Below are 23,871 nucleotides of genomic sequence, written 5' to 3'. Positions count from 1 at the left end.
GCAACGTATGTGGTTAGGTTGGCATTTTATTTTGTTGTACGTGTCCCACATGAAGAGGGGTTTTTTTTATGTTGGAAACTTCCACACCACTTTCTTCCTTTGTGAGTTATTGGCAGCATAAACTTTAGTTAGCATACTTTGCACAATACTGCCATCTACAGTACAACAAGAAAAAGAAGCTGAAGTAGCTGACAATGTGAAAGTCAGCCTGAAGGTGAAAAAAAATGAGAAATTCAGACACATCACACCTTGAGCTTCACAGAGGGAGTTTTTTATTAGACTATCTACACCATTATTTAGCTCATCACTCAAATATGCTTTAATTAAAGTGAAAAGCACACACGGCAGGTTGATTGTTAGAACAGTGTGAAGTGTGGAGTCTCATCCAGGGTAAACGTTGGGATGCAGACTTTAATCAGAATTTTTCAGTTCCTTCTGTTTCCATGCTGTTTAATGAAGATCTTAGGTGTGCTCCATCCCTCTGGAGCCTTCTTCAGTCCAGCCCGCATCCAAATCTTCTTCAGATCCTCCTCAAAGCGTTTCTGTACATGATAAAGACACAAAGTTGGCTGTTTTATAATCATCTAGCTTTGGAAAACTGTAACTAGTGCACATCAGTCACACAAGTCTTAAAATAGCACAACATAAACATCAGGTAGGGCACTGCTAGTACTGCATTTTTTATCATTACCGTTTCATTATCAAACTTCAAGACATCATAGCAGGAAAAAAAAGAAATGGTCTGATAGATGTGAAAGAAAAGTCCCACCTGCTTCTTCTTTCCTCGGCCCTCCAGCACCCTCTTTCTCAAGAACTTAGTCCGTTTTTGCAGCTTCTTGTATTTATGCCGGTTCATCTTCCGCCGCCGTATCTCTAGAACATTCTTACATCTGAGTGGTGTTACTGTACCCTCCCCGTCTTCCAAAACAGGGACGGAGATAGGCGGCAGCACCTTCTCCTCCAGAAGCTCTACATCCTCCTGTGGCTGAGTGGACTCCAGCAGCGGAGGGAGGGAGTAGCGTAGTGAGAGCCAGCTCTCCAGGGGACTTACTGACAGTTTACGTGGTATGAGAGCCTCGTCCAGCTCCGGCTCAAGCTGGACCCATCGTGGAGGAGACCTGTTGTCTGCCGCTGTTGAGTAGTTTCTCAGTTTTTGATGACGTGAAGAGCAGTAAGCAGAAGCGGCTGGTTGTAAACATCCATTCAAAGTTTCTCCATGGGGTTGAAGTGCACCTTGCCATTAAGGGGAAGAAAAAAAGTCTGATTTTAATGAAATAGAAAATACAGTATTGAATGTAGGAAGACAGATATTTGGCTATTTGTTCTTACTCACAAGTTGCTTTGCGTAATAGGCTGAGACGAGGGACGATCTTTGAGGCAAACATTGTCAGTGGTTATCCAAACAAGGTCATCAGGAATGAGCTCACTGGTCCCTGGTCCTGTGGGAAAAAAAAGGACAAAGTATGGGCTTACTCTTATCTGTCACAGCAATCAAACTAGTAATGTAACAATAACTTCATACATAAAGAAAAATATAATCCATCTTCCATGTTAACTGGTTATTTAGTCTATAAAACAGAGTTCACTAAAGCAACAGTCACACAGGCCGAGACTAGACTGTGACCCCTTGGCCACAGTGCAACTACTCGTCACTTATCCCTGTGCCAGCCAGCTAGTGAACAAAATTTGTAATTTCAGCCATTTAACGGTTTCTTGCAATCTGCAAAGATTGTGGGTTGCTGAATGGTGTCTAGGTTTGTCTGACCAAGACTTTAGGTTCCCTAGTTTTCAGAAAAACACGTTGCTGATGAAGACTGAAAGAGGCACCTGAGAGCCCCACAAAAAATCCCAACAACATTTAACTTTATCTATACTGTCTTGTCCAACCAAGCTGTCTAAAACTTATTTATGAAAAACCAGAAAAAATATCACATTTCACAGAAAATAGGTCCACGAATTTGTTGGGATTGTATTCTAAATGACAGACAAATAAATGGACCCACTATTATTAAAATTGCTGCAGCTGAATATTATGTTATTCTAGATGCAGAGTAGCTGATTTAAGCTCATTTAAGACATGTTTATGAAAGAATGGTGAGAGTAATGCCAACTACTTTCTGGCCCTTTTTTTTGTTTACTAATTTTGTGACTTGTTCCAGAGATAAAAACAAACATTTGTTTTAGTTCTCAAACCATAGAAATATTAGGTAAAGCACTTCAGAATGACTTTATCTATTAAGTTCATACATGGAACTAACAAAACACATTTACCTTTCCACTGGCATTATACTCTCTCACACATAAATACAGTTAAATAACTATTTGCCCTCACATGCATGAAGTAATGCAGCAAAAGATGTTTAATAATCTAAATATATGTGTTACCAGATGTTAAAATTTGAATTGGACTTCACAACAAAAATGTGAAACATTTTGACCCATGAGCTGGCAGCTGGCTGTTCTAGGGCTTGTTAACCTGTAGGTCTCACTGGTTTCCACTGTGGCAAATTAGGTTTCCAGTAATTATTGTTTGGGCTGGTAAAGCTGCCTTTAGCCATCTCCACTTTAAGAGTTACCCTAAGTGCTGGGACACTGTGAAAGGCTTATATAATAACTGTTATCAAAACCCAGAAATATTGGATGCGAACGTCCTGGTTTGAATCAGCGGATAACCAGGTGGCCAACAGCGGGTGAATTAAAAATGAAAATAAAACGTCCAAACAGTAAGATAGCAAAAAATAAATGAAATAATAGAGACCGAAGAAAATTAAAGTATTCTGTAATTGCCGGCTAGCCATCATGGCTAAACAGGCGCGTTAACCAGCAGCTCCACTTAAGAAGCCGCCAAAACCCTCAAATATTAAAAGCTAAGGATAGAATTTTTCTGCCTTTAACTACTTGGTGGCATGTTTATAACAACCTCGTTTAATTCAAAAAAGAGTTAGGTTACCTAGTATTACTATGACCCGAGGCTCCGTCTTCAATGTGACTTCAGCTAACTACTTCCGCTCCGTGCGACACACATTTAACTCGCTTCCGGTTTCTCCGTGCTGAGAAAGGTTCCGCCGATTAGATTTATATTCCTTAAGGCTTTGATTTGAAACAAAATGCCCATTATTATTATTATTATTATTATTATTATTATTATTATTAGTAGTAGTAGTAGTAGTAGTAACAGTAGTAGTACAAATCTATCGCTTAAAACCCAGGACTCCCATGAGAGCACGTTAGTTCACTCGAGTAGTTGAAAGTAGAGAAAGAGCTGGAGCTCTTTTATCCTGATATTACCAGCGATTTTGTTGGCGTAATTTTCATCCTTCCTTCACCAAACAAATAGAACTTAACACCACTGGTGCTTTTGTAATTTTCATGTCCGGCATTTTCTCAATTTCTATTTCAAGGTCTTTATAAGTTTTTTCTGTAACATTCAGAGTGATTGTTTCTTTCAGTAGGGATAGAAATCTCTGTTGATCTGGATTTCTTTATCACTTTGCACTGTCATGCCCCACAGTGTAGTAGCTTCATCGCTTTCATCATTTTATTAGTAGTATTAGTGGTACCAGTAGTATTGATATTAATATTAATATTAATTAATTAATTAATTTATTATTAAGATTAGTTCAAGAAGAGCTCAAATTCTTATACATACAGTGTAGTAGGCGAATAAATCTAGTGCATCGCTCAGGTGTCTTAATTTGTATCTCTACACAGAGAGGCAAGCTACTACTATTGTTTATGCAAAAAATCTAAATCTGACTTATTAGCGTGTTTTTTAAAACTAACTAATTAGTATTTTATGCTACTACTGATGTGATGAATTTTCACGGAATTATCAGTATATAAAACTGAAACATTCAGCGTGTTCAAAACTTTGATTTGTACATTGTATGTACATTTCTAAAACTCCTGTGGCCGGCAGTCACGTGGCTTGTAATTGTTGGGAAATTCGAAAACTAGTTTCGGTTATGGCTCAGTTTTATTCCCCTTTAACTCATTAAATCTGAATATATCTCTTTCCTCCATGTGGCACAGTTGCATAACCAGGGAATTCTCCACTTTTAGATCGCTCTAGTTTTGCAGGCTTGTGGGCAGCCACATCAAATCATTTATTCATGGGGGTTTCTCGCTCAGCATTCATTAAGTCTGTGGGAAATGGAACACCTACAGTATGAAGGCATTTCTCTATATGATTTCTACTATCTGGCATTCAGAAAAAAATGTATTTGTGTGAGAAGAAAAGGATGGAAAGATGCTACAGCTAAGTAATGAGCTTTCACTAAATGTTGTAATGCAGCACAAGGAAAGAAATATGCAATAGATGGTAAAGTTCTCAGGGTATTTATTTACAAAAACCAAAAATAACATCAAGGACAAAACATTCATTTCACTGTAAATCCTGCTGCCCATAACTTGTTTGCTTCACTAGCTATGCTTACACCATCAGTGTGCAACATAAGGCAACTGAAATGATCAGCTGGATGTACTGTGAGATTTCCCTTTAACAGAACAGTCTCTGAAATTATCTTAATTTATAAAATTCTCTCAAAATATTTAAAATTTGAGGTTATGGAAAAACAAAATAAAAAACGCAAATAATTAACTTGGCAGTAATTGGTCAATCCTATTTTGAATTATCCGCCTATACATTACACATACAGTCCTCAAACTTAACATCTATTTACAAAATCAGTAGTGGTATTTAGAGTTTTTGTCTTGCTTTAAAAGCAAATAAAGATTCACTGTTTCATTATACATCTGCATTGCAAATTTACTGCACTCAATGAAATCCCAACCCCTGAAATAGACAGAGCTTTACAGATGACAACAATATAATTCACACCAAAACAACACAGACAGTACAAGCATATGACTGGCTGTTTGTAGTCTTTGTAGTCACCATAGAGGTACAGCATAAATACTTCTTTAAAAGGAACCAAATCAATAAATAAAAAAAGTACATTAGAGAGAAAAAAAAACAGCATAATGTTGAGAGCTATCTCCATATCAACATTTAAGACAGACAAATCAGTTAAATCACTCATTGATTGGTACAGTATGTTTATACATTAGCAGATTTTAAAGATTTATGCCACAAACTTTTAAACTAGTGTGCTTAAAATTATTCTAAATGTATTAGTTTCACATTTAATCTAATACTGCTCTCCCATTATTGGCTGCAGAACATGTGAGTGAAAAAAGTGAGGTAAAAAAACTGAAGGCCAGGGAAATTGTTTAAATTATAAGGCCATTTCAAGGTATTTACAATACAATGCTATCTTTACCACAAACTATGATGTTAGGTTTGGTAGGTAACAGTGGGCACTGGAGCAAAGAACACAGTTATTTGCTGCAGTTACACTTGTATTTTTACCTGGAAAATAATCACATTAACAGCAATGTCTTTTTATCACATTGGATATTTTGTGACAAAATACTCGAATCTGACGCCAAATATTTTGTATAACACGTACACTGGAGATCTTCATTAAGCCAATATCGTGGTTGATTTGGTAAAACCATCCAGGCAGTTCACTTGTTGCATCAACAGTCCTTCACTCAGTCTCAACAGAGAGCACAATGGCACTGTCTTTACCGTGTATAACCAGCACACCTCGGCTTTAAAGAGACAACCCAGACAAGGTAATATCTCATACAAATACAACAATTATATTTGTGCATTTTGGAACAAAGGTCAGGTTTTTAAAAAAAAGAGGCAAAGAAAAGAGTGGAAGGAAAGAACACTGTGCAAAAGCTGAGCCCCTCTTTGTGCATCATCCACTCCAGTGTCCTCCAGGTTTCTGTAGATATGCTGAACTCTGGCCTCACTGAGCAGCAGACTGGCCAGGCTTTTTCTCTTCTTTCTCATCTTCTTTCTCATTTTCCTTCTCATCACTGGTCATGGCGAATGCCTGCACTTGTCTCATCTCCCAGAAGGATTGTGACTTATGGGAATGCTTTTGGAAGAGAAGAAAATTCTGGTCAAAACTTTAATACAAGTATAAGAATGTGTAGTATTCATACAATTAGTGATATTTAACAATAAATCCAGCTGTGACGAAACACAGATTTGCTTTCTTTTTGTTTATTCCTCAGTACTGTTGACGAAGATTATGTATAAAACTAAGACAGAAGACTGTTGTATAACAAATGCTCACAAGCAGCATTTTGGTTTAGTGCATGTGGATACTGTGTTTCAGAACCATCTGTGCATAGTAAACCTGTGGATTAAAGCCATAAGTGTGCGGAGAGGAATTCCAACCTGAAGATGGAGATCCGGGACACTACCAGGTGAGACGAGCTAACAGTTCTGCACACGGAGCAGTGAAAATAAAAAGAACAGTATCAGTAACAACTCACATAATTAGTGCAGCACTACAGAGCAGTAAAGCAGAGACTGTATTGGTCTATAGGAATTGGTCAGTCTTACAGAAGAGTATACACTTGTTGTGACTGCAAATTAAAAGAAAAAATGCAATGAAATGACACAAATGAAAGCACGAGATCTTAGTTTAGAGCTGGCTGATTGACTCACTGATGAGGACTGCTGATTGTGTGATCGTTCCAGTTTCATCCCCTTTCCTCGATCAGGTTTACCAGGCCCTGAAGGATAGGTTAGCAATGTGTGAAAAGACTCATACCTGATATAGACAGTTATATAAATATTAAATGATACAATATGAATCATTTATGTTTTGGGAAAAAAAGGAAGCTTTTACTTGTTTTGCAGTAGAAATAGAAAGTGAACTTTATTACACATTAAAGAGGTTAAATGAAAGACTATACTTGCTAATTAATATTCTGAAAAGATAGCTGCATATCAATTTCTCATTATATATTACACTTGTAAAAAAATATTAGTTTTTATTATATGTTAACTTCCTCATTACAATCACAAAGCCACATGATTATTTATTAGCTTCTTATTACATTAAGTCATGAATTGAATGCATTAATTATGCATTGCTTAACTATGGGGCTTCTTCACTTTTAACCCTTCCCTTTAAACTTTTAATAAGCTGGACCTTGTTCTCCAAGCTCTCTGTCTCTCTCACCTGGGGAGCTCCCACGACTGGTGGTAGTAGTGTTACTGTTGTTGTCCTCCAGCCAAGTGTTGTAGGGGAAGGAGTCTCGCTTATGTGGTGTTCCAGCAGATGACAGACTCTCCTGGAGAATATGGCAAGATGACCAAGAAAACCAGATTATAGTGAAAAAACAAAATGAATGCGATAGCTTAAATACAATTTATAATTTCTACATGTAGTACATATACAGGATACACCGCTTACCATGCCTGTGTCGTATTCTTCTGTTGCCTCTGCCTCATTCTCCTCCACCACACTGGCAAAGCTGCTGGCATTGGAGGACGAGCGGGAAAGGTCGTGAGCCTCAGGGATGGATGGGGCCCTGCCAACAAGATAAGAACTACACCCTGGGTTAACAACTCCAACCTGATTTTATCTTATGTATGGTGATACTACATGTTACCCTAAGGCAGGATTACCCAGCAGTTACACAAATACAGGAATGGCAAAACATGGTATTTAAAATTTTTAGTGAGTCTCCAGGGATATGGTAGGAGCCTGTTTATTATATATACCTGTTCTTGGTAGTTGTGAGCACCTCAGGAGAGCTCTGATTGGATGAATTGTCAGATTTGGGATCTTGAGAGGCGTGGCCACTGTCAGGTGTCTTCTGAGTGTTTGGGGAGTTATCTCTACTGCTACAAGGTAAAAATAATAGTGTGAAAAATAGAAAAAAGAATAAAGCTATTTTATGTAGAAGATGGTGTACAGGTATGCTATGTAAATTATCACAGGAATCTTCTCCCACCTCTTCTCCTGGACTTCTTGAATGTTTTCAATGCCGATGGCACTGCTTCGCCGGGAGCTGAAAGGGCCAGACTTTTTCCTGGTTGGGCTTTTTCCTGGGATTATCAGAGACTGACAGGGAAAGGGGAAAGCCGTTCAGGGACAAGGCCAAAATATTTCCAATACCTTGTATAATAAACTAGGTTCATTTCAAGAGCTTATCACTTTAGGTATTTATCACTGAGGAGAGCTAATGGTTACTTTGACCACTGAACCATTCATTTGTCGTGTGCTGTATCATAGAGAACACTTTGGCAAAATTTCAAAAACATATCATCCTGAATTACCAGGCTGAAGAGTAACACTGCTCCCTCCGAGCTGTCAGTATGATGAAAAAAAAATGTTAAAATATGCTTTTCGCAGCTTAATGACAAGCCCTGGTGGCAGTCTTTCAGCCAGAGCAGAGCACACTAAGGCGGGAGATGAAAGATGGGTTTAAAAGCTCCAGAGCCTAACGCTAAATATGCTTTCTCAGCATCTGCTTTGTTCGTTCAATCTCCCTTTTAATGCTCTCGAAATGAGAACTTTAAAAAAAAGAGGCTTTTATTTAATGTGGCTTCAAAGAGCAGTGGGGGGGCAGGGGGCGTTTTTCACAATTTCTCTGTAAGGGGCTTATTAAATTATAAATATTCATTATTTTTTAACAAATACAGAATTAAGCACACTGGAATGAAACTATAGAGTAAAACTATAGCAGGTGTGCACATACTGCAGTAAAGCAGAGAAGAAAATAAGAGTAGAAGCAAATACTCTTAGCAGTTTATACATATATTAGTCTAGAAAACATAAAAGATTGGACCTGCTAAAGCAACTAATTCACTGGAAAATGGGCAGGACTATGTTCACAGACTAAAATGATGATGCCTTTTAAATAATATATCCTGTCTGCAGCACACAGTTTCTGATATACGGAATACACATTAGGGCGCTGAAATGTGCAGAGAGACATGTTTGGCTATGATGCAAAGGAGCCATGCAAACAAGAAAAGGAAACAAAGAGGGAAAGCAAGTAGTTAGAGAGTAGTTAGAATTAGACATGAACCTCTTCTACTGTTCCTATCCCTATGGCACTGCCTCGGCGTCCATATTTACTCGGACTTTTGCCTGGGACAAGCAATGACTGATAAAGACAGTGAGAAAGAAAGAGACAGAATAAGAGAGAAGAGATAGAAGAGAGAGTGGTGATGACATATGACAAAACAAAGAGAGGTGGGGGAAAGGGGGGGAGGAGGGGAGAGAAAACATGAGATATATACAAATACATATGAGATATCATGCAGTAAGTCATGTTGTCCAAACAAACTACGAAGCGCGTGTTAGCTGGAGAATACAGGGGGAGATATTTTGGTTCCATGGGTGCGACACAGGCAGCTGAATGGGAGAGAGGAATGATACACCAGTTATGTGAGCTGTATGTCTGAAAAAGGAAAAGGAAGGTAAATTCAGCGGAGGAGGGCATGTTATACATTAGAAATCAAATCAAGACTGGCTTATGAACAAACAGTAAGCTCGTCAGTCAAACTCACTGATGAAAGATATTATATAAAAGTCTAATACATCTAATACAGAGAGAATTAACTTAATCAGTTCATATAAGATACACAGTATCTCTCAACATATACACTACATATAACAGACAGGCCACCGTATGTACAGTCACTACTGATGGGAAACTTGTAACTGTAACTAAGGTAAGGGTCATATTTTACTTTCAACTGGGGAAAAAAGTGTCCAAACACAGACTGTATACAAAAGCTAAACCTAGCTTTCAAGGCCTTTTGATTACAGAAAGAAGTTCACTTTCATCAAAGTGTAAAGGAAAACAATCCTCGACTCCCTCCATGTACCCACTAAACATGTTCTGAGTTAGGTTTTGAGTTAGTTGATCTCTGTGTTAGGTTTTTAATCATCACTTTCAGGTGTTATTGAATACAAATGTATGTTTATTTTGCAAATTATAGTTCCCATGGTTCTCTGGGAAAAATATAAAGCAGAGTGGGCCTTTCAGATTGGGCTTATCTTATAATTGCCAAGCTACTGAGTGCCCCCCAGTTTCATAATGGGAGTTACTCCATGCTCATGAAATCCAGTTTCAAAAAAACTCAAGGCTTTAAGAAAAAGGGGCACCAACCTCATGGTGGCTGTGTCTTATATATGCAGCATATATGTGCACAAGTTTAGTTACAGCAGTATTTCAGAATTAATTATTCAAACTGAAAAACACCTGAAAAGATTTACAACTTTTCCTCCTGATGACATGAATATCAATTTGCTTATAAATGAATTGAAAAATGAATTGCGTGATTATTAAAAGAAGGCCACAAATGTTAGCATGCATGCATACTCACACATTATACACACAATCACACAAAGACAGCTCCAACCCATGTTAGAAATTAGGTGATCACTCATTAACAATGCAGATGCATGGGCATTTAAATCACGTGAACACAATTAGAAAAAAATGCTTTAACCCATTTAGCTTGTGTTCTAAACATATCCACTTTCATGACTGTTAAGTCAATCCGTTTTGGTAGTGGTAGACAATGTGCAACCTTTGCAAAGTGACAGTCAAGTTTAAGACTCAGGCATAATTGCTTCCCATGTCCAAGTGTGCAGTCTCTCTCTCGCTGTGAGAAGTTAGTGCAGCAGGCAAGTGAAAGAGAAGGGGGTATGAACTCTGTTAGATCTGCAGAGGGGGAGGCAGAAGCACCGAGGCTCACCTCGCCATAAGCACTGGAGGAGTGGGACTGTACTTACTATCCCTGGGAATTTAGGGCTCTCTGCGGGGTTGTGGTTAAAGTTGCCGCTCAGGCTAGTGGAGAATGTGTGCGGCTTCTTGAAAGTAAGACCCATGGCATCCATAGACTGGCTTCTGCTGCGCATCACCCTCTACAGAGAGACGAAGGAGGAGGAGATACATTCAGATGGTGCTGACCTCTCTGACCCCTTGGTATCACTGAACAGGCCAAGAGGAGCCTGGGGGCTGTCCCTGAACACTGACCACTACAGGCAGAGAGCGCTGGCCAGATTCTAATTCTAACAGACAAGAAAGCGACAGAGAACACTAGTATGCTTTAGTGCCTGAAGGAGGTTCAGATGAGTCATTTTTATTTAGGTAGGTGGTAAGAGAAGAGAGTGGGAAGTAGAAGGGCCAAGTGGCTCACAGATGTCTGACCACACTGAGTTTAATCAGAGCCAGAAGAAGTTTAAAGCCCAGTGCACCTTTTTACAAGCATGAAATAACGTGGAGAGGCAGAGGCGTCTGATAATGAAAGGAAATATATCCGTTCCATCCATATTCCCCAAATTACGACACATGAAGATGATAGGACCATATAGATACGTAAGCGGTGGCACTGAAACATGTGGCGAATCACAAAACAACTATAAAGCATGAAGAAGAAAAGCTGGGAAGCAGAGAGCGGTATGTTCCAGGAGGACAGAGCAGCAGAGCTTCTCTTCATTCAGATACAGATTAAGAAAAAGCTTCTACAGCTCAGTCTGCATATAGACAAGAACAGAAGAGAAATACCGCCAGAGAGAAGTCGCGCTCATGTTCACATAAAAAAAACATCTCTCAACAGGTAACAATCAATACTAATTAGAGATGCCACTTTACAGGCTAATAATAAAATGTAATTTAATACTAAAAGTTTGACATTTTTGAAAAATATACTAACTTATATTCTTGTTGGGAGTTAGATCAGAAAATCAGTATCAGTCTCAAATCTGTCTGCAGTATAAAGTCACAGCTAGCAGTGGGTTATCTCAGATCTGCATAAAGGCATAAACAAAGAGCATACTGGCACCTCTAAAACTGACTAATTAATACATTATCCAAGGGCAGAAATCGCTGGTTTTGTAGGGAATAAAACGACTGATTTGTCTGAGAATACTGTTTGCCTCTGAGGCAGGTGGAGCTTCTCTCTTTTATCAGTGTTTTTGCTAAGCTAAGCTGCTGAGCTTGAATTTAAATTATGTAAATAAGAAAGCTCCTTTTGTTTTGCTTGTGCAAGTAAAACATAAAACCTTAGTTTCTAAAACAAGACTTTGCATATGCAAACTAGTTTCAACTTTTTCTTTCTGAGAGTTCCAGTGAAGCTGTCGACCTGAAGCTCCAGCCTCTGCTTCTGCTTTTCCAGTTACCTTAAAAGACTCAAAGAAGCCCCCTCCGCCAGCATTCCCATTTTCCAGCTTGTCATCCTCTCCTCCAACACCCATTATGGCCTGGCTGTTTAAGTGGAGCTCCTCATAAAGAGTCTCCAACAAGGCCGATCGTGTTCTCTCCTGACGCATATGCGCACACACACACACACACACACACACACACACACACACACACACACACACACACACACACACACACACACACACACACACACACACACACACACACAGAGAGAGAGAGAGAGAAATGAGGCAGAGGGAAGTAAATAAAAATTTTAAGGCTGTCAAAAGATGTAAAATGTTTTAAGTCTTTCTTAAAAACTTACCTCCAGTTTGGCAAATTTCTCAGCTTTGTAGCAGGCATATTCTGCATTGATTAGCTTAGTAAAAAGGAATTCATGGAATTCAGGGCCCTGCATAAAAGGATTAGAGAGGTAAGGCATCTTCTCGGAAACTAAAAGATGGTCAAAGATCTTCATCTTCTTACTTTTTTAAAGATAGCAGGGTTTGGGAGGGCGGGGCCAAAGAAAGGTACATCATCCCGTGCTGTAACTGACACCTAGAAAGGAAGATAAAGATGAAGTGCAATAAATGCTTTCAGGAGAAAAAGTCAGAAAGGAGAGGAAGTGGGTTACCTTGTAGAGAACATTGTCGGAGCAGGGGTTGACCACTTGGACTACAATATAAGCGTGGAGAAAGTTGGAGGCGATCATGTCTGGTACAAAGGGAGTATTTTCTTCTTGGAAAACAATGGCGACAATGTCATTTCCTATGTGCCTTTTTCTCTGCAACTGCAACACAACAGCCCAATAGCAACTTAGTTTTATATATAAATATATATACATATTTTATATAAAAGGGTGTAAATGATTATTTTCTCATGTAACAATTGGCACAATGAAAAGAGACAAATGCCAAGCATTAGATGACATGTATGAAGTTAATGCTCCCTGGAACTCCCTCCCTGGAAAAACAACTCACTAGAATAGATAGAGATCTATTGTGGTTTTTCTACTAATTATTGTTAATATCATATTACTGATAACACAAAGCTAGCTAAACAGGAATATTTCCAACTGAAAACATCTAAAAGAATTATGTGGGATGGCAATTACACAACATTTGCGTTAAAAAAGAAAAGACTACACAAATGTCTTTAATTTCTAGCACCACATAAAGGCTAAGTCTGAATCTTAACACGACTAAGTCTATGAAACACCACCAGGGAGTGCTGTTTCCCCGATGACAACCTCCACAGAAACAGTTTGCTTAAAGTAGCCCATATGTAGCACTCACTGCTGCAGGAGAGGCTGAACATACAGGCATTGGTCTTATCTCTGTTTGTGGATGGCTTGATAGTAAATGATAGCATTTTTCATCTTGCGATCCTCAGTTTCTGTGTGAATGTGTGAGATACAAGAGAAAAAAAGTACTTGGCTGCGTGAGCAATGCAGTGCTACATCTCAGTTTTAAATCACTTCGAGGAATGAGTGCTGCTCACAGACGCAGACACCAAAGCATTCGCTGAAGTAATATATCTCAAATACCAGGGAGTTGGTTTTTTCTTTTTTTGTAATTATATACTGCAGGCTCTTTGCACAACAGGGATGCACATATGCAAAATATGGTTCTGTGATGCCCAGAGGGAACCTGCCTAACCATCCTTTGAATCATAAAAGGTGTGTTAGTCTGGTATTGCATTACAGTACCTGCTGGGTGTCCCCCTCTGTGTAAGGCAGCTTTGTGGACACATGAAACATGACCTCTTTGTTGCGGAAGTTGCAGTAGACAGATTCTGTGCCAGTCTGCCCGTGAGTCACATCTAACCCTCCGCGGAAACTGCAAGCACACAGAACCATGTCTAGGAGGATATTCTCCACCATCACTGCAGCAGCGTCACCACCTTTCATGTAGCTAGTCTGATGTAAATTGTAGTGACATTATGTTATGAAATATTAGATGGAGTATATTGAATGCTTTCAAACCACTGTGAGGACTTTACCCTTTAAAGTTATGCAGTTCAATTTTCTCTCCGAGAAACTCCAGAAATTCTACAAAGGCAGGGCTCTCTTCATTGTTGCCAAACAGCTCTTCCTCTGAAGTCTGTAACAAATAAAAATTATTTTAAAAATAAATAAAGGAGCAAGCTTTTTGCAGAATGATGAGATCAGTTTGTATGAGTACTGCACAGTTTGCAGATAGGTGCCTAATGACAGTGGCAATGTCTGAGAAGAAAAGGGAAAACTAATCATGGTAAGGTAAAATTGTTTTTGCTAAATAGTCAGCAGTGGCAAAGCTGAATGTTGGAAGTTACTTTTTTTCTGGAACAGATCACTGGGGTCAGTAACTAGAAGCAAGAGAACGTGTATCCAATGTGTGTTTTGCACTTTTGTTCAGACACGGTGCATTTGCATTTGAGATGGAAGAGGTTGTTCCAATTAATTACAAAAGTAGGTAGAACATTTGAAATAAGGCTTTAGGAAACATTATGATTGTGATGGACTGCTGATTATCTATTGTCAGTAACTAGAGCGATGATCTGAATAAAAATGCTTCCTTTAAAACAAAGGGATGCTAACAATATCTGGGACAAGTTCCCACTGCTCATTTCACTATTTATGATTTGCTTTCTGTGTGTGGTGTGCCTATTTGATCATGCCTTTCTGAACTTAGCATCCCTCCTGAATGTTAGAGGGTCTTTTCTATCTTTGTGAGAAGGCCAATTAGATCATTTAACATGTTTAACAATACATTTCAATTTCTGTAGTATTTGCAAAATCAAAAGAAAAGATTTCTACACAGTGATGTCTCGATTTAAAGGTAGAAAAGCACTCAACACCTCTTTTGCCACCCCACATAGTAAACAAGAGGGCTGTGATTGCCTCAGAAAATGAGAGGGTGTGCTGAAGGCAGCCACAATGACTGGGCTTAAGTGAAAGCCATAATTAAGACCACAGAGGACCAAGTATAATAAGCTTCCTTAAAAAAATCTGACAATACACCATATAATACACGCTCATTGTTCTTTGGATATGAATATAATGGATGCAAGTACTTCTACAGCACTGCTTTTGCACCTGATCACATCCAGGCTTTATCGCTTACCTGTCCAAACTTTTGATAGATGACTCCAAACTTAAAATTGTTGCTTATCACATGTTCATCGAAGGTGACAATAAGTCTTGAAGCCTGCAAAAATCACAGATATAACGTTAAAGAAGACGTATATGGCTATATCTAATTATATTTATCTGCATATATTATTTATTTCTCCTATGTATACAAGATGTTTTTTTCCTTTTCTTTTCTCTCTCTCGCTTTTCTTTTGCTAACATGCTTCAGTGCAAAGGTTGATAAAAACCTCAATCCCATTCAAAGATGTACTGAAAAGTTTAACTGAAGGTAATATGAGGTTTACAGTATATTATTAAATATGAAATTCCATCATTTCCCCTTCAACTGTAGGATATTGCTTAAAGCAGCTGTGAAAAAATCTAACCAGATGCTGAAAGCTCATACTTCTGGGCCTAGAAAGAAAACCTTGAAAATCTGTGATCCAGAACTTACTTTGGGATAAAGGACAGGATAAAAGCGGTCCACGTTGACCTCTTCGCAGACAAGCTTGAATTTAAAAAAGCGATGGGAAATAACATCAGAATGTGCTGGAAGTGTCACAGCAGCTTATCTTTAGACAAAAAATATAAAAATGGCTTCTTACCTTGGCCATTTGGACCACATTTGGAAACTCTGTCAGACAGGAAATGGGGATCACATCATGGTAGGTTTTCAGTTTGGTCCTGATGAAGCCATAAAGTAATTAGTGTGGGTTTTATAGCCATATAACACGAAGCAGCGTTTCTCAGAATCTATCAGTTGGTGCAGAGATGATCCGGTATGGACCATGATCAAAGTTCCCCGCCCTTGCCTCTCTTTGCCTTCTCTCCCTTCCACCATCCCCACCCACTCACTGGCCTAAATAGTCCATCTGTTACTCTTCTGTGGAAATGACAGAGCTGTTGACACTCTTGCTGGCTTTATGACTCTTACGATAACACCCCGGGCGGATGTGTGTGTCCAGTCAATGCTGGGCAATTTAGGTGAAAAAAAATTACTCTGCAGCTAGCGCTTGTTGTTCACAAAAGAGGCAAAATCTTACACATTAATTACTTCAGATTATGAAGTAACCAGGCAGACTTAAACTGTTGATTTTCTCAGACAATTAGGCAACATTGTACTGAACCCTGCATGAAAATTAAGCGTCACCTGAGCATTAGACGCAGATGCTCCTGGTCACCGATCACCTCGTATTTTAGGGAGAACACCAGATGTCCAAGGGCACTGTCCACTGAATAGTAATTAAAGTGCTCCTGAGGGCACAGCATACAGAGACCACCATTAGTATCTGTCATAAACAGGCACACATGTGCACAATGCGGGTAAATGTGCTCCAGTTAATTCATTTCCTATCTGAGTTCCTTTGTTTCCTCGTCCTCTGCAACATGCAACCAATTTTGTTTACTGGTATTATGTGTCTGCAAGAACACTTGCAAAGTATAATGCATCTTCATTAGCCACAGTGTGTGAGGTGCCTAATTGTGAGGCAGGCTTACTGTTTGTACTTTATTATGCAGAGATTTGCTTATTTCCTATTTGTCCCATTACTGTAATGAAGAAGAAGTAATGTGAAATATTCCATGAGAGCAATGAGACTCATTTGAAGAGGAAGGAAGCTGTTATAATGAGAACATGACATGAATATGACTTGGGAATATCACTGTGGAAGAAAACAAATCTTTTCAAAAATTGTAGTAATTTAACTAAGTAACTTAGTGCAGTTACTAATGTTCTCGTTAATTGTAATTTTAACCATGAAAATAGAAGAAAATTTTACTAATATAAAGGGGGAACAATTGCAACTGCATCCAGCTAAATATAATCTATCAGGGACATTGAAATGTCACAGATGATATGGTTAAAACTATGCTAAATATGGTAACTTACTCAGTTAAGTGGGTTTAAAATAGAGCTGCAGAAGAGGCAATACAAGGGGAGCCCTTAGCCAGGACTGCAAATCAGCAAATGCAAAGCTGATTTAACTTAATATGTGTACTACAGTTTACTTGTCAGTAGCTCCATGTGTTTCTGTCATGTACAGAGTAGCTAACCTTGCCCAGGAAATGTTTCCTGAAGAGCGTAGCCAGCGTGTTACATTCCAGCTTGGTCCGAGTGTTTGGAGACAGAGGCTGGAGAGGCTCCGTGTCTCCAGCCTGGCTCAGCTCATGGTTGGTCCCCTCAATCCAGTAGCCCCCAAACTGTGGTAGGAGGATAAGAGGAAAGGGGCTCTTTCTTCCCAGCACCTGTTTCAAAATGTAAAACAGCAATAAAATAATAATGAAACAGAAAGTTTCTTCTCAGAGATAGAGAAGGTTATTAAACTAAAAATTAGACTTGAGAAAAAGTTAAAAATTGAAATAAAATGAAATTAAAATGAGATTAGAGAGCAAATATCCCTAGCCTGAGTATTTACTAGTTTAATAAGAATGCTCGTAAAATGTCTGATCACAGCTTGTCTGTTGAGGCTTAAATGAACATTTTATTCAGACTTTGGATGTCTACAACACTACGAGTCAACTGCTTTCAATATTTCTGTGTTTTTATTGGAATACAATAATAATAGTAACAATAATACTGCAACACAGCGTCGTACCTCATGGACACTTGGGTACGGTATGTAATCCTCCTCAGTCTGGAAAAAAAGAAAATGCTTTGTTTCCTCATCGAAGAATGACAATAACAACAAAATAATAACGACTTTACATTCCCAAAGGACACTGTTTCAGAGTAATTGCATAACAGTTATGCAATGAAAATCTGTTTAGCAATGACACAGAAATCAGCCAACAATGCACACCTTAATGAAAGTAATACTATTTGGCACACTGGTGGTATAAAATGCTTCATCACTTTATAATTATAATGTGTTCAAAAGTCCCTTTCGGAACTTTAGTCTACAGAGCTTAGCATCCCACTAGCTTGTTCCTGTATGGAACATGGGCGTTTCAGTGCATTATGAAGAACACATTGTAATACTGGGTGCTGAAGTAATTGCCATGTCTGTCAGAGAAAGATAAGGTGGAGCAGCCGTGGACAATGAGTATGAATAATTTGTGTTGCTCCATGAAGAGTTATACCTTAAGAGGCGGAGGAAAGGTGCACCTCTGCTCATCCATCCTGTTCCCCTGTAAGAGAAGCAGGTTAGATAAGGAAACCAAAAAGACAGGAGGGTCACACAAAGTGGCACGAAAAAAGTCCACAAATACCTAAAGTCAAGCACAAAACCAATCTATGAACACAAACTGTGACATAAACAAAAGGCAAAAAAAATGATCAAATTTATTATGTAACAACTCAGTTTTCCCCAGAGATGTGCAGCAGGCAACAAAGCAAAGTCAAAAAAGGGACAGATGGAAAAATACAGAAAGAGATCCATTACATTCCTCAGAGTGAGGAGAGTGAAAGACGTTACAGACGTGAGTTTGGAAGTGACAGAGAACTCTATTAAACACACTGCAGAAACGTGTGAATAAGAGTCTTGGGATTAAAAAGATTTATAAGTGACAGTCCTACAACTGCGCATGAGGTGTGTGTACGTGAAAAGAGAGTGAGGAGGATCGATGCAGAAAAAGAGATGCAGCGTTACTAAATCAAGGCTAGATGATGGCGCCGACCATCATGGAAGACGATGCAGTCATCAATACACTGTCCGACAGTGGAAATAGACAATCCTGTGTCACGTCCCATGCAAAAGAAGAATTACCTCCAAACATGAAAGATAGTGAAGCACTATTGTGACTGCAATTCGTATTTTTTTTAAAGAAGATAAATGTGCATTTCAAAAAATAATGCACAGATGCTCTATTATAAAACACGTCTTATCATTGGGAAAGCATGAATACAGAAAACATCCTTCCAGAGTCTTCAGAAACCAGGAAATAGATTCTGAGGTGAGATAATGAGCTTACAGTTTGCCAAGCCAAAGTTTCAACCACAATGTTAACAAAGACAAACACATTGACAACACTCCTCGGAAAATACTCAAAATCCCTCTCATGTTCAGAGAGATTATGAGTACTGCAGCAAAGGAGAGCCAAAGTGTTGCAGAATTAGGAAGAGACACTGGCTGGTTAGTTGCTTATTGAGCACAGCTTAGTGAGCCAAGACAAAATACAGAGATGCAATCTTTTATCATCTTACCTGCATCTTTTCAATCATTTCAAATAAATCTGGGGTCTGGAGAGAGGAGAGTAAGATTCAATGTTTAGGCTTCTTTGTCTTGAGTGCAGAGGTTAGTTTGCCTTTGACTGGCGTTACTGAAGGTTCACTGAGTTCAACACTTTAACATCATCACACTCCATCCAGTGACAGAAAAAACATCTCTGGAACACCGCCTTTACATGGTTATTGTTAGGGTGTCAGATCTCACTGCTATATTTGCAATACTGCATGATGGGATTACAATAATTCAAGATAATGTGTGTGCAACATTCTATGCACTGCTTATTAGACATGTAAAAAATCCTGGTATGTGCATTTGTGCCAATACAGAAAGTGATGTTCTTTATGTTACAGAGAGCTCTATTCACTCTTTACAACTGTTATGAACCAAAATCTTTCAAAACAAAAATCCAAATAGACTTTTTTAAAAATTTAGAGGGCAAGAGGTCTATATATTCAACATTTTACCTCTACAGTTAAGGTCTCTGAAACCCCCTCAGAAAGTATAATAATGCAACATTTTCTGTAGAAGTCTTCTGAAAGATGTCAGAAATGCCTTAAAATTAACTAATTAGGTGTTATTTGATACCAACCTGACATAGTTAGGAACAAGTTTGAGCTGTTAAAAGCATGAGGACAAACTGACCTTAAAAAGAAGCGTTAAAGTTTACATTTAGGAAAGCCTGCAGTAGAGCAGATGTTGTAAAGCTGGTAAATTACACATTCTAAGCCAGCTGTTCCCACCACTTTCAAAACAGCCAATGTCTGAGCTCATATTTATTTTAATAAACATGTTACCTTATTGCAGAACATGATCTTGTCACATCTCACCGTCACGTGTGACCGACAGAAAAATGAAAAATCGACCCATTTCTTTAGAACAAACCACAGTTGTTGTAGTATTGTCCTAAAGTTTTCACATTCCAAATTGGCATATGTCATGTGAGCATAATGACAATAAATATTGCAAAAAATGATGAAAAACAATTGTCCGTGGACATATTGGTTTTCGGTAATTAAGTAAAAGGCTGAAAAGTTCAGCCAGTAAAGCCTGACAAAGTCAAACACTTTGTGTACAGAGCAATCGTGTCTTGGCTTTCAGTGTGACTGTGAGTAAAGTCCTCCACCATGTGCAAACAATAGTCCGCCACAAACCCTGAAAGTAAATAGCCCTGAGTTTAGCCAGAGATTCCAATATGTACAACAAATGCAAATATTATGTCTAATAAGACTTATAAATTTACTATGATTTATTCATAAAACTGGGACCTTTCGCATTATACTCATGGAACATAACAATAAGTATAACTTGAATGGGAATTATGTTACTTTCAATAAATAGTGTGAGAAGTAAGTGTTATAAGGCTCATAAATCTATACACATAAGATTGATTATGAGTACGAGAACAATGGGACCTGCAATGCTTTGCTAGATATTATCTTTGGGCTTGAACAAAAACAAGTGTGCTATAAGTGTTTTCCCCAAATAAGCTCAATATAAACTCTCTCTCTCTCTCATATATCTATCTATTTATATATATATATATATATATCTATATAGATAGATAAATATAGATAGATAGATATATATATAGATATAGATATATATAGATAGATATGACATTAGTTTGAAGTGACTGTCCGTGCCTTAACTTAAAGGTGTCCTCTCCACTTTGTCTGTCATTTGTTGATGTTTTGTATGCAGCATGTTCCTAAAATAAAGCTACTTACATTGCTGGGTTTCTTCCAGTGTGTCTTTGTCACCATTGGAGCGTAGTTGTGTTTGTCAATATTTTTAGCCATTTTTAATTCTCCTTGACAAAAAGTCCTGCAGCTTCAAAGATGTCCCAGTGTCACTGACTTCAGCAGATTTGGATTAAACGCTCCATGACTGCTGTGCCTTTCTGAAATGGCAAAATCCTAGCTGCATCGCCGCTGTTTGCAAGCATCACTGACAAAGAGTTGGATCAGACAAAGTTGGTGACAAGATCCACAGACTCTCCCAGTGTGTGCTCTAAGCATACAAGATTACCTGCAAGTTTATGTCTCAGGTTGCAGGCAAACCTGCTATTGCTTAAAGCTGAGAAGTAATCCTCTGACTGAAGCTGGAGGTGTCTAGTCTTCTGCTGATCCCTCTTTGTCACTCTCTATCTCTCAAAAGCATTACAGGAAGAACTCCAAATTTTATACCAACCACCTCTGTCTTTACTACTATCTGTATCCTGGCTTAGGCTGACAGGTGGCAAGAGGTGGAGTCCAACCGTTCTACGGTCACAGACAACAGCTGCAACTATGTCCTGTTTACAGATCACCTATTACGCTACAATCAGGATATAGCATAAAGCAGATGTTAGAAAACTATGCAAACCAATAGTAGAATGAAAGTAATGAAAAGGAACAATCTTTTGATGAAAAACAAGACATCTAATTTTTGCAGAAATGAACAAAGAGGAGGCGATGAGGGGATCCCCAGGGAGCCAAGCTAGCACACACAGTGCAGGTGTAGAGCTCAGACCTTTCATTATGAGAGCTAATAGGATCGCCATTATGACAAGAGACAAATTAAACACGCAAGGCTTCCTCTCGCTCCTCTTGACTTATCAGCTGCAACGCCGTACATTCTCACAGAGCTCATTAAAACTTCAACCAGCTCCATGAAGTGGATCAGATGGATACATGTGAATGTGAAATTCACATGAAGTCTGGTTCTTTGTTCTGCATTTTCATTCCAGGGCCATTAAAGATATTTCCTGACATCTCAAATTTACAGAGCTCTGTAAAAAGTCACCCTGACTGGTGTAACAAATCAGTAAAAAAGGTTGTAAACGACAAGTAACATGTTTTCGTTAGAAAGCTCACCCACAATTACTCACGCAACCCTCTCCAAGAGCAGTGGACAACAGTTCATGATTATTTCAACTCTTGGTTTTGGTATACTATTATACTTTTTTCTTTAAGCGCTACGATTCTGGTGAGTAGGATGTTTCAGTTCTTTTTTTTTCCTTTTTTTTTTTTATCTTGGCCATTTCTGCCACCAAAATTTGAAAATTATCACTTTTTGGAGTTTTGCATTACATCTCTAAGAAATCTGCAAGATTATTAATAGGACAGTTCAGTTTGAATCAGGCAATGGCCATAAGAGCTGATGGGGTTAATTGCAGATTGACCTGGTTTTCGCAGGGCTCTAATTAAAGTGATACACTCCTCTGAGTCTTGCTCCACTGAGCCCTTGTTGTACTACAGCACACCACATTACCACGCTGTCCCTAAAAATCTTTCCATGCTTTCCTTTTTTCTACTTTTTCCTCAATTAAAATGTGCAAAAAAGGGAAAATGACATAAATCAGAGTTGCTATCCTTAAATTTCTAAGTGTCAAACAAAATGTTTGACTAACTGTTACTGGTAAGTCTGTTTTACCTACAGATGGTGCATGCTGCAAGGATCGGGAATGATGGTTTCAACAATCCAATCTCTGAATTCCTGAATTCTTAATCCCTTTCTCTTCCTACTCTCTCTGCTTTCCCCAGATGAAGGCAGATTGTGAGAACTGTAAGCCCATTCCAAAGTGTGAGGGATCTTATGAAAGCAATCCGACACGAGTGACACTGTTCCTGTCGTTTAATCACCACGGAGCTAGGAGCTATTCAGTTTCTAGGATCCCAAAATATCTCTGCCAGGTTTTCACATCAATCACAGAAGTGCTAAAGGTAAGCATAAAGATTCTGACAGCAAAATAGATTTGCTACGGACGTGACAGTCAAAACAGATTTATTGAAATTATTTCCTCCTATTTCATTTTCACTTTTGGCCCTTTTTCCTACACTTTCAATAACAGCAATTTAGTATTTCCTCAAACCATTTTTGCTGAAAGAAAGAATATTAGTTCTAGTATAGGTGATTCATAAAGGCAAAATAAAGCTTTAGTGAACAGGAGACAAGCTGAATGTGGTGAATCTGAAAATGACATGACAGCTAATAACCCGCAGGCATTAAAGAAATACAAGAGCACAAATCTTCACACTGAAGCTTAGCCTTATGAAAACCCCGAGGAAAATAAGCAAGGCTCAGGAAAGCATAAAACAACTGTGTAATAATTGAGCCCCACTCAGTGTTATCATGCATAATTGATATTCCAATTAGGTTACACCTCATGGATGATGATGGGCATGAAGAAGCTTGTGTTTTGACTTAAAAATGACTCATTCAGGCTTTGATTTGTTTGCTCTGATGGAATCAGGCTCGTTAGGCTTCAATTTAAAAATGGTCAGCATCCGGCTGACAATTTCCTTCTAAAAATAGATTTCTATTAATTGAATCAGTACAAACATAACCATCCAGACACAGTGTGCTTTAATACCACAAGTTACACAAAAGAAAGCAAGGATAGAAATCAAAGTAACACGCCATGAAACTGGGTCTAATACATCACAAGAGATTAAATACAGATAGAACACTGAGCAAGTGCATCCAGACAAAAGCAAGTGTGGAGACAAGATCAGCTGAGACATGTTAAAAAGATCAAAGAATGAGAGGTCACACAGAGGTCTTTAATATAGG

The 23,871-nt window shown here is 38.5% G+C and overlaps 2 protein-coding genes across 19 annotated transcripts in view; both read right to left on the bottom strand.

Moving 5' to 3' along the window:
* Window positions 1–249: 249 nt before the first annotated feature.
* aurkaip1 (aurora kinase A interacting protein 1) lies at window positions 250–3,066 on the bottom strand. 2 transcript variants are annotated; one of them, XM_003438936.5, is made up of 4 exons: window positions 2,951–3,066; window positions 1,334–1,439; window positions 770–1,233; window positions 250–542 (listed from the first exon to the last, which is right to left on the bottom strand). In XM_003438936.5, the coding sequence occupies exons 2-4, from the start codon at window positions 1,383–1,385 to the stop codon at window positions 426–428; spliced, it is 633 nt and encodes a 210-aa protein (XP_003438984.1). In that variant the 5' UTR covers window positions 1,386–1,439; window positions 2,951–3,066; the 3' UTR covers window positions 250–425. The 2 variants fall into 2 exon arrangements, with proteins under 2 accessions (XP_003438984.1, XP_025757615.1); XM_025901830.1 differs by lacking the exon at window positions 2,951–3,066 and adding an exon at window positions 1,523–1,543.
* A 1,256-nt stretch (window positions 3,067–4,322) lies between these two features.
* The window catches only part of LOC100704397 (rap1 GTPase-activating protein 1), a 55,072-nt gene continuing 35,523 nt past the window's right edge, over window positions 4,323–23,871 (bottom strand). For 7 of the 17 annotated variants that reach the window (XM_005448543.4, XM_005448537.4, XM_025901361.1 and 4 more), the window contains 23 exons: window positions 19,293–19,328; window positions 18,230–18,277; window positions 17,746–17,784; window positions 17,204–17,395; window positions 16,302–16,405; window positions 15,757–15,835; window positions 15,606–15,659; window positions 15,144–15,227; window positions 14,041–14,141; window positions 13,748–13,877; window positions 12,674–12,829; window positions 12,526–12,597; window positions 12,365–12,451; window positions 12,018–12,158; window positions 10,629–10,760; window positions 8,911–8,988; window positions 7,831–7,940; window positions 7,598–7,720; window positions 7,287–7,422; window positions 7,053–7,164; window positions 6,533–6,600; window positions 6,260–6,307; window positions 4,323–5,954 (listed from right to left, as the gene is read on the bottom strand). In XM_005448543.4, coding sequence (XP_005448600.1) covers window positions 6,299–6,307; window positions 6,533–6,600; window positions 7,053–7,164; window positions 7,287–7,422; window positions 7,598–7,720; window positions 7,831–7,940; window positions 8,911–8,988; window positions 10,629–10,760; window positions 12,018–12,158; window positions 12,365–12,451; window positions 12,526–12,597; window positions 12,674–12,829; window positions 13,748–13,877; window positions 14,041–14,141; window positions 15,144–15,227; window positions 15,606–15,659; window positions 15,757–15,835; window positions 16,302–16,405; window positions 17,204–17,395; window positions 17,746–17,784; window positions 18,230–18,277; window positions 19,293–19,310 — 2,073 coding nt within the window. In that variant the 5' untranslated portion in view covers window positions 19,311–19,328 and the 3' untranslated portion in view covers window positions 4,323–5,954; window positions 6,260–6,298. Of the gene's footprint in view, window positions 5,955–6,259; window positions 6,308–6,532; window positions 6,601–7,052; window positions 7,165–7,286; window positions 7,423–7,597; window positions 7,721–7,830; window positions 7,941–8,910; window positions 8,989–10,628; window positions 10,761–12,017; window positions 12,159–12,364; window positions 12,452–12,525; window positions 12,598–12,673; window positions 12,830–13,747; window positions 13,878–14,040; window positions 14,142–15,143; window positions 15,228–15,605; window positions 15,660–15,756; window positions 15,836–16,301; window positions 16,406–17,203; window positions 17,396–17,745; window positions 17,785–18,229; window positions 18,278–19,292; window positions 19,329–21,044; window positions 23,814–23,871 lie in introns of those variants that run through there. The other 10 variants (XM_025901362.1, XM_019349804.2, XM_025901366.1 and 7 more) reach the window with 5 other exon arrangements.

The sequence above is a fragment of the Oreochromis niloticus genome, linkage group LG20, assembly GCF_001858045.2.
Source record: "Oreochromis niloticus isolate F11D_XX linkage group LG20, O_niloticus_UMD_NMBU, whole genome shotgun sequence".
Lineage (NCBI taxonomy): Eukaryota > Metazoa > Chordata > Actinopteri > Cichliformes > Cichlidae > Oreochromis > Oreochromis niloticus.
Note: the sequence above shows the minus strand (reverse complement) of the source record. Positions and strands in the feature narration are given on the sequence as shown.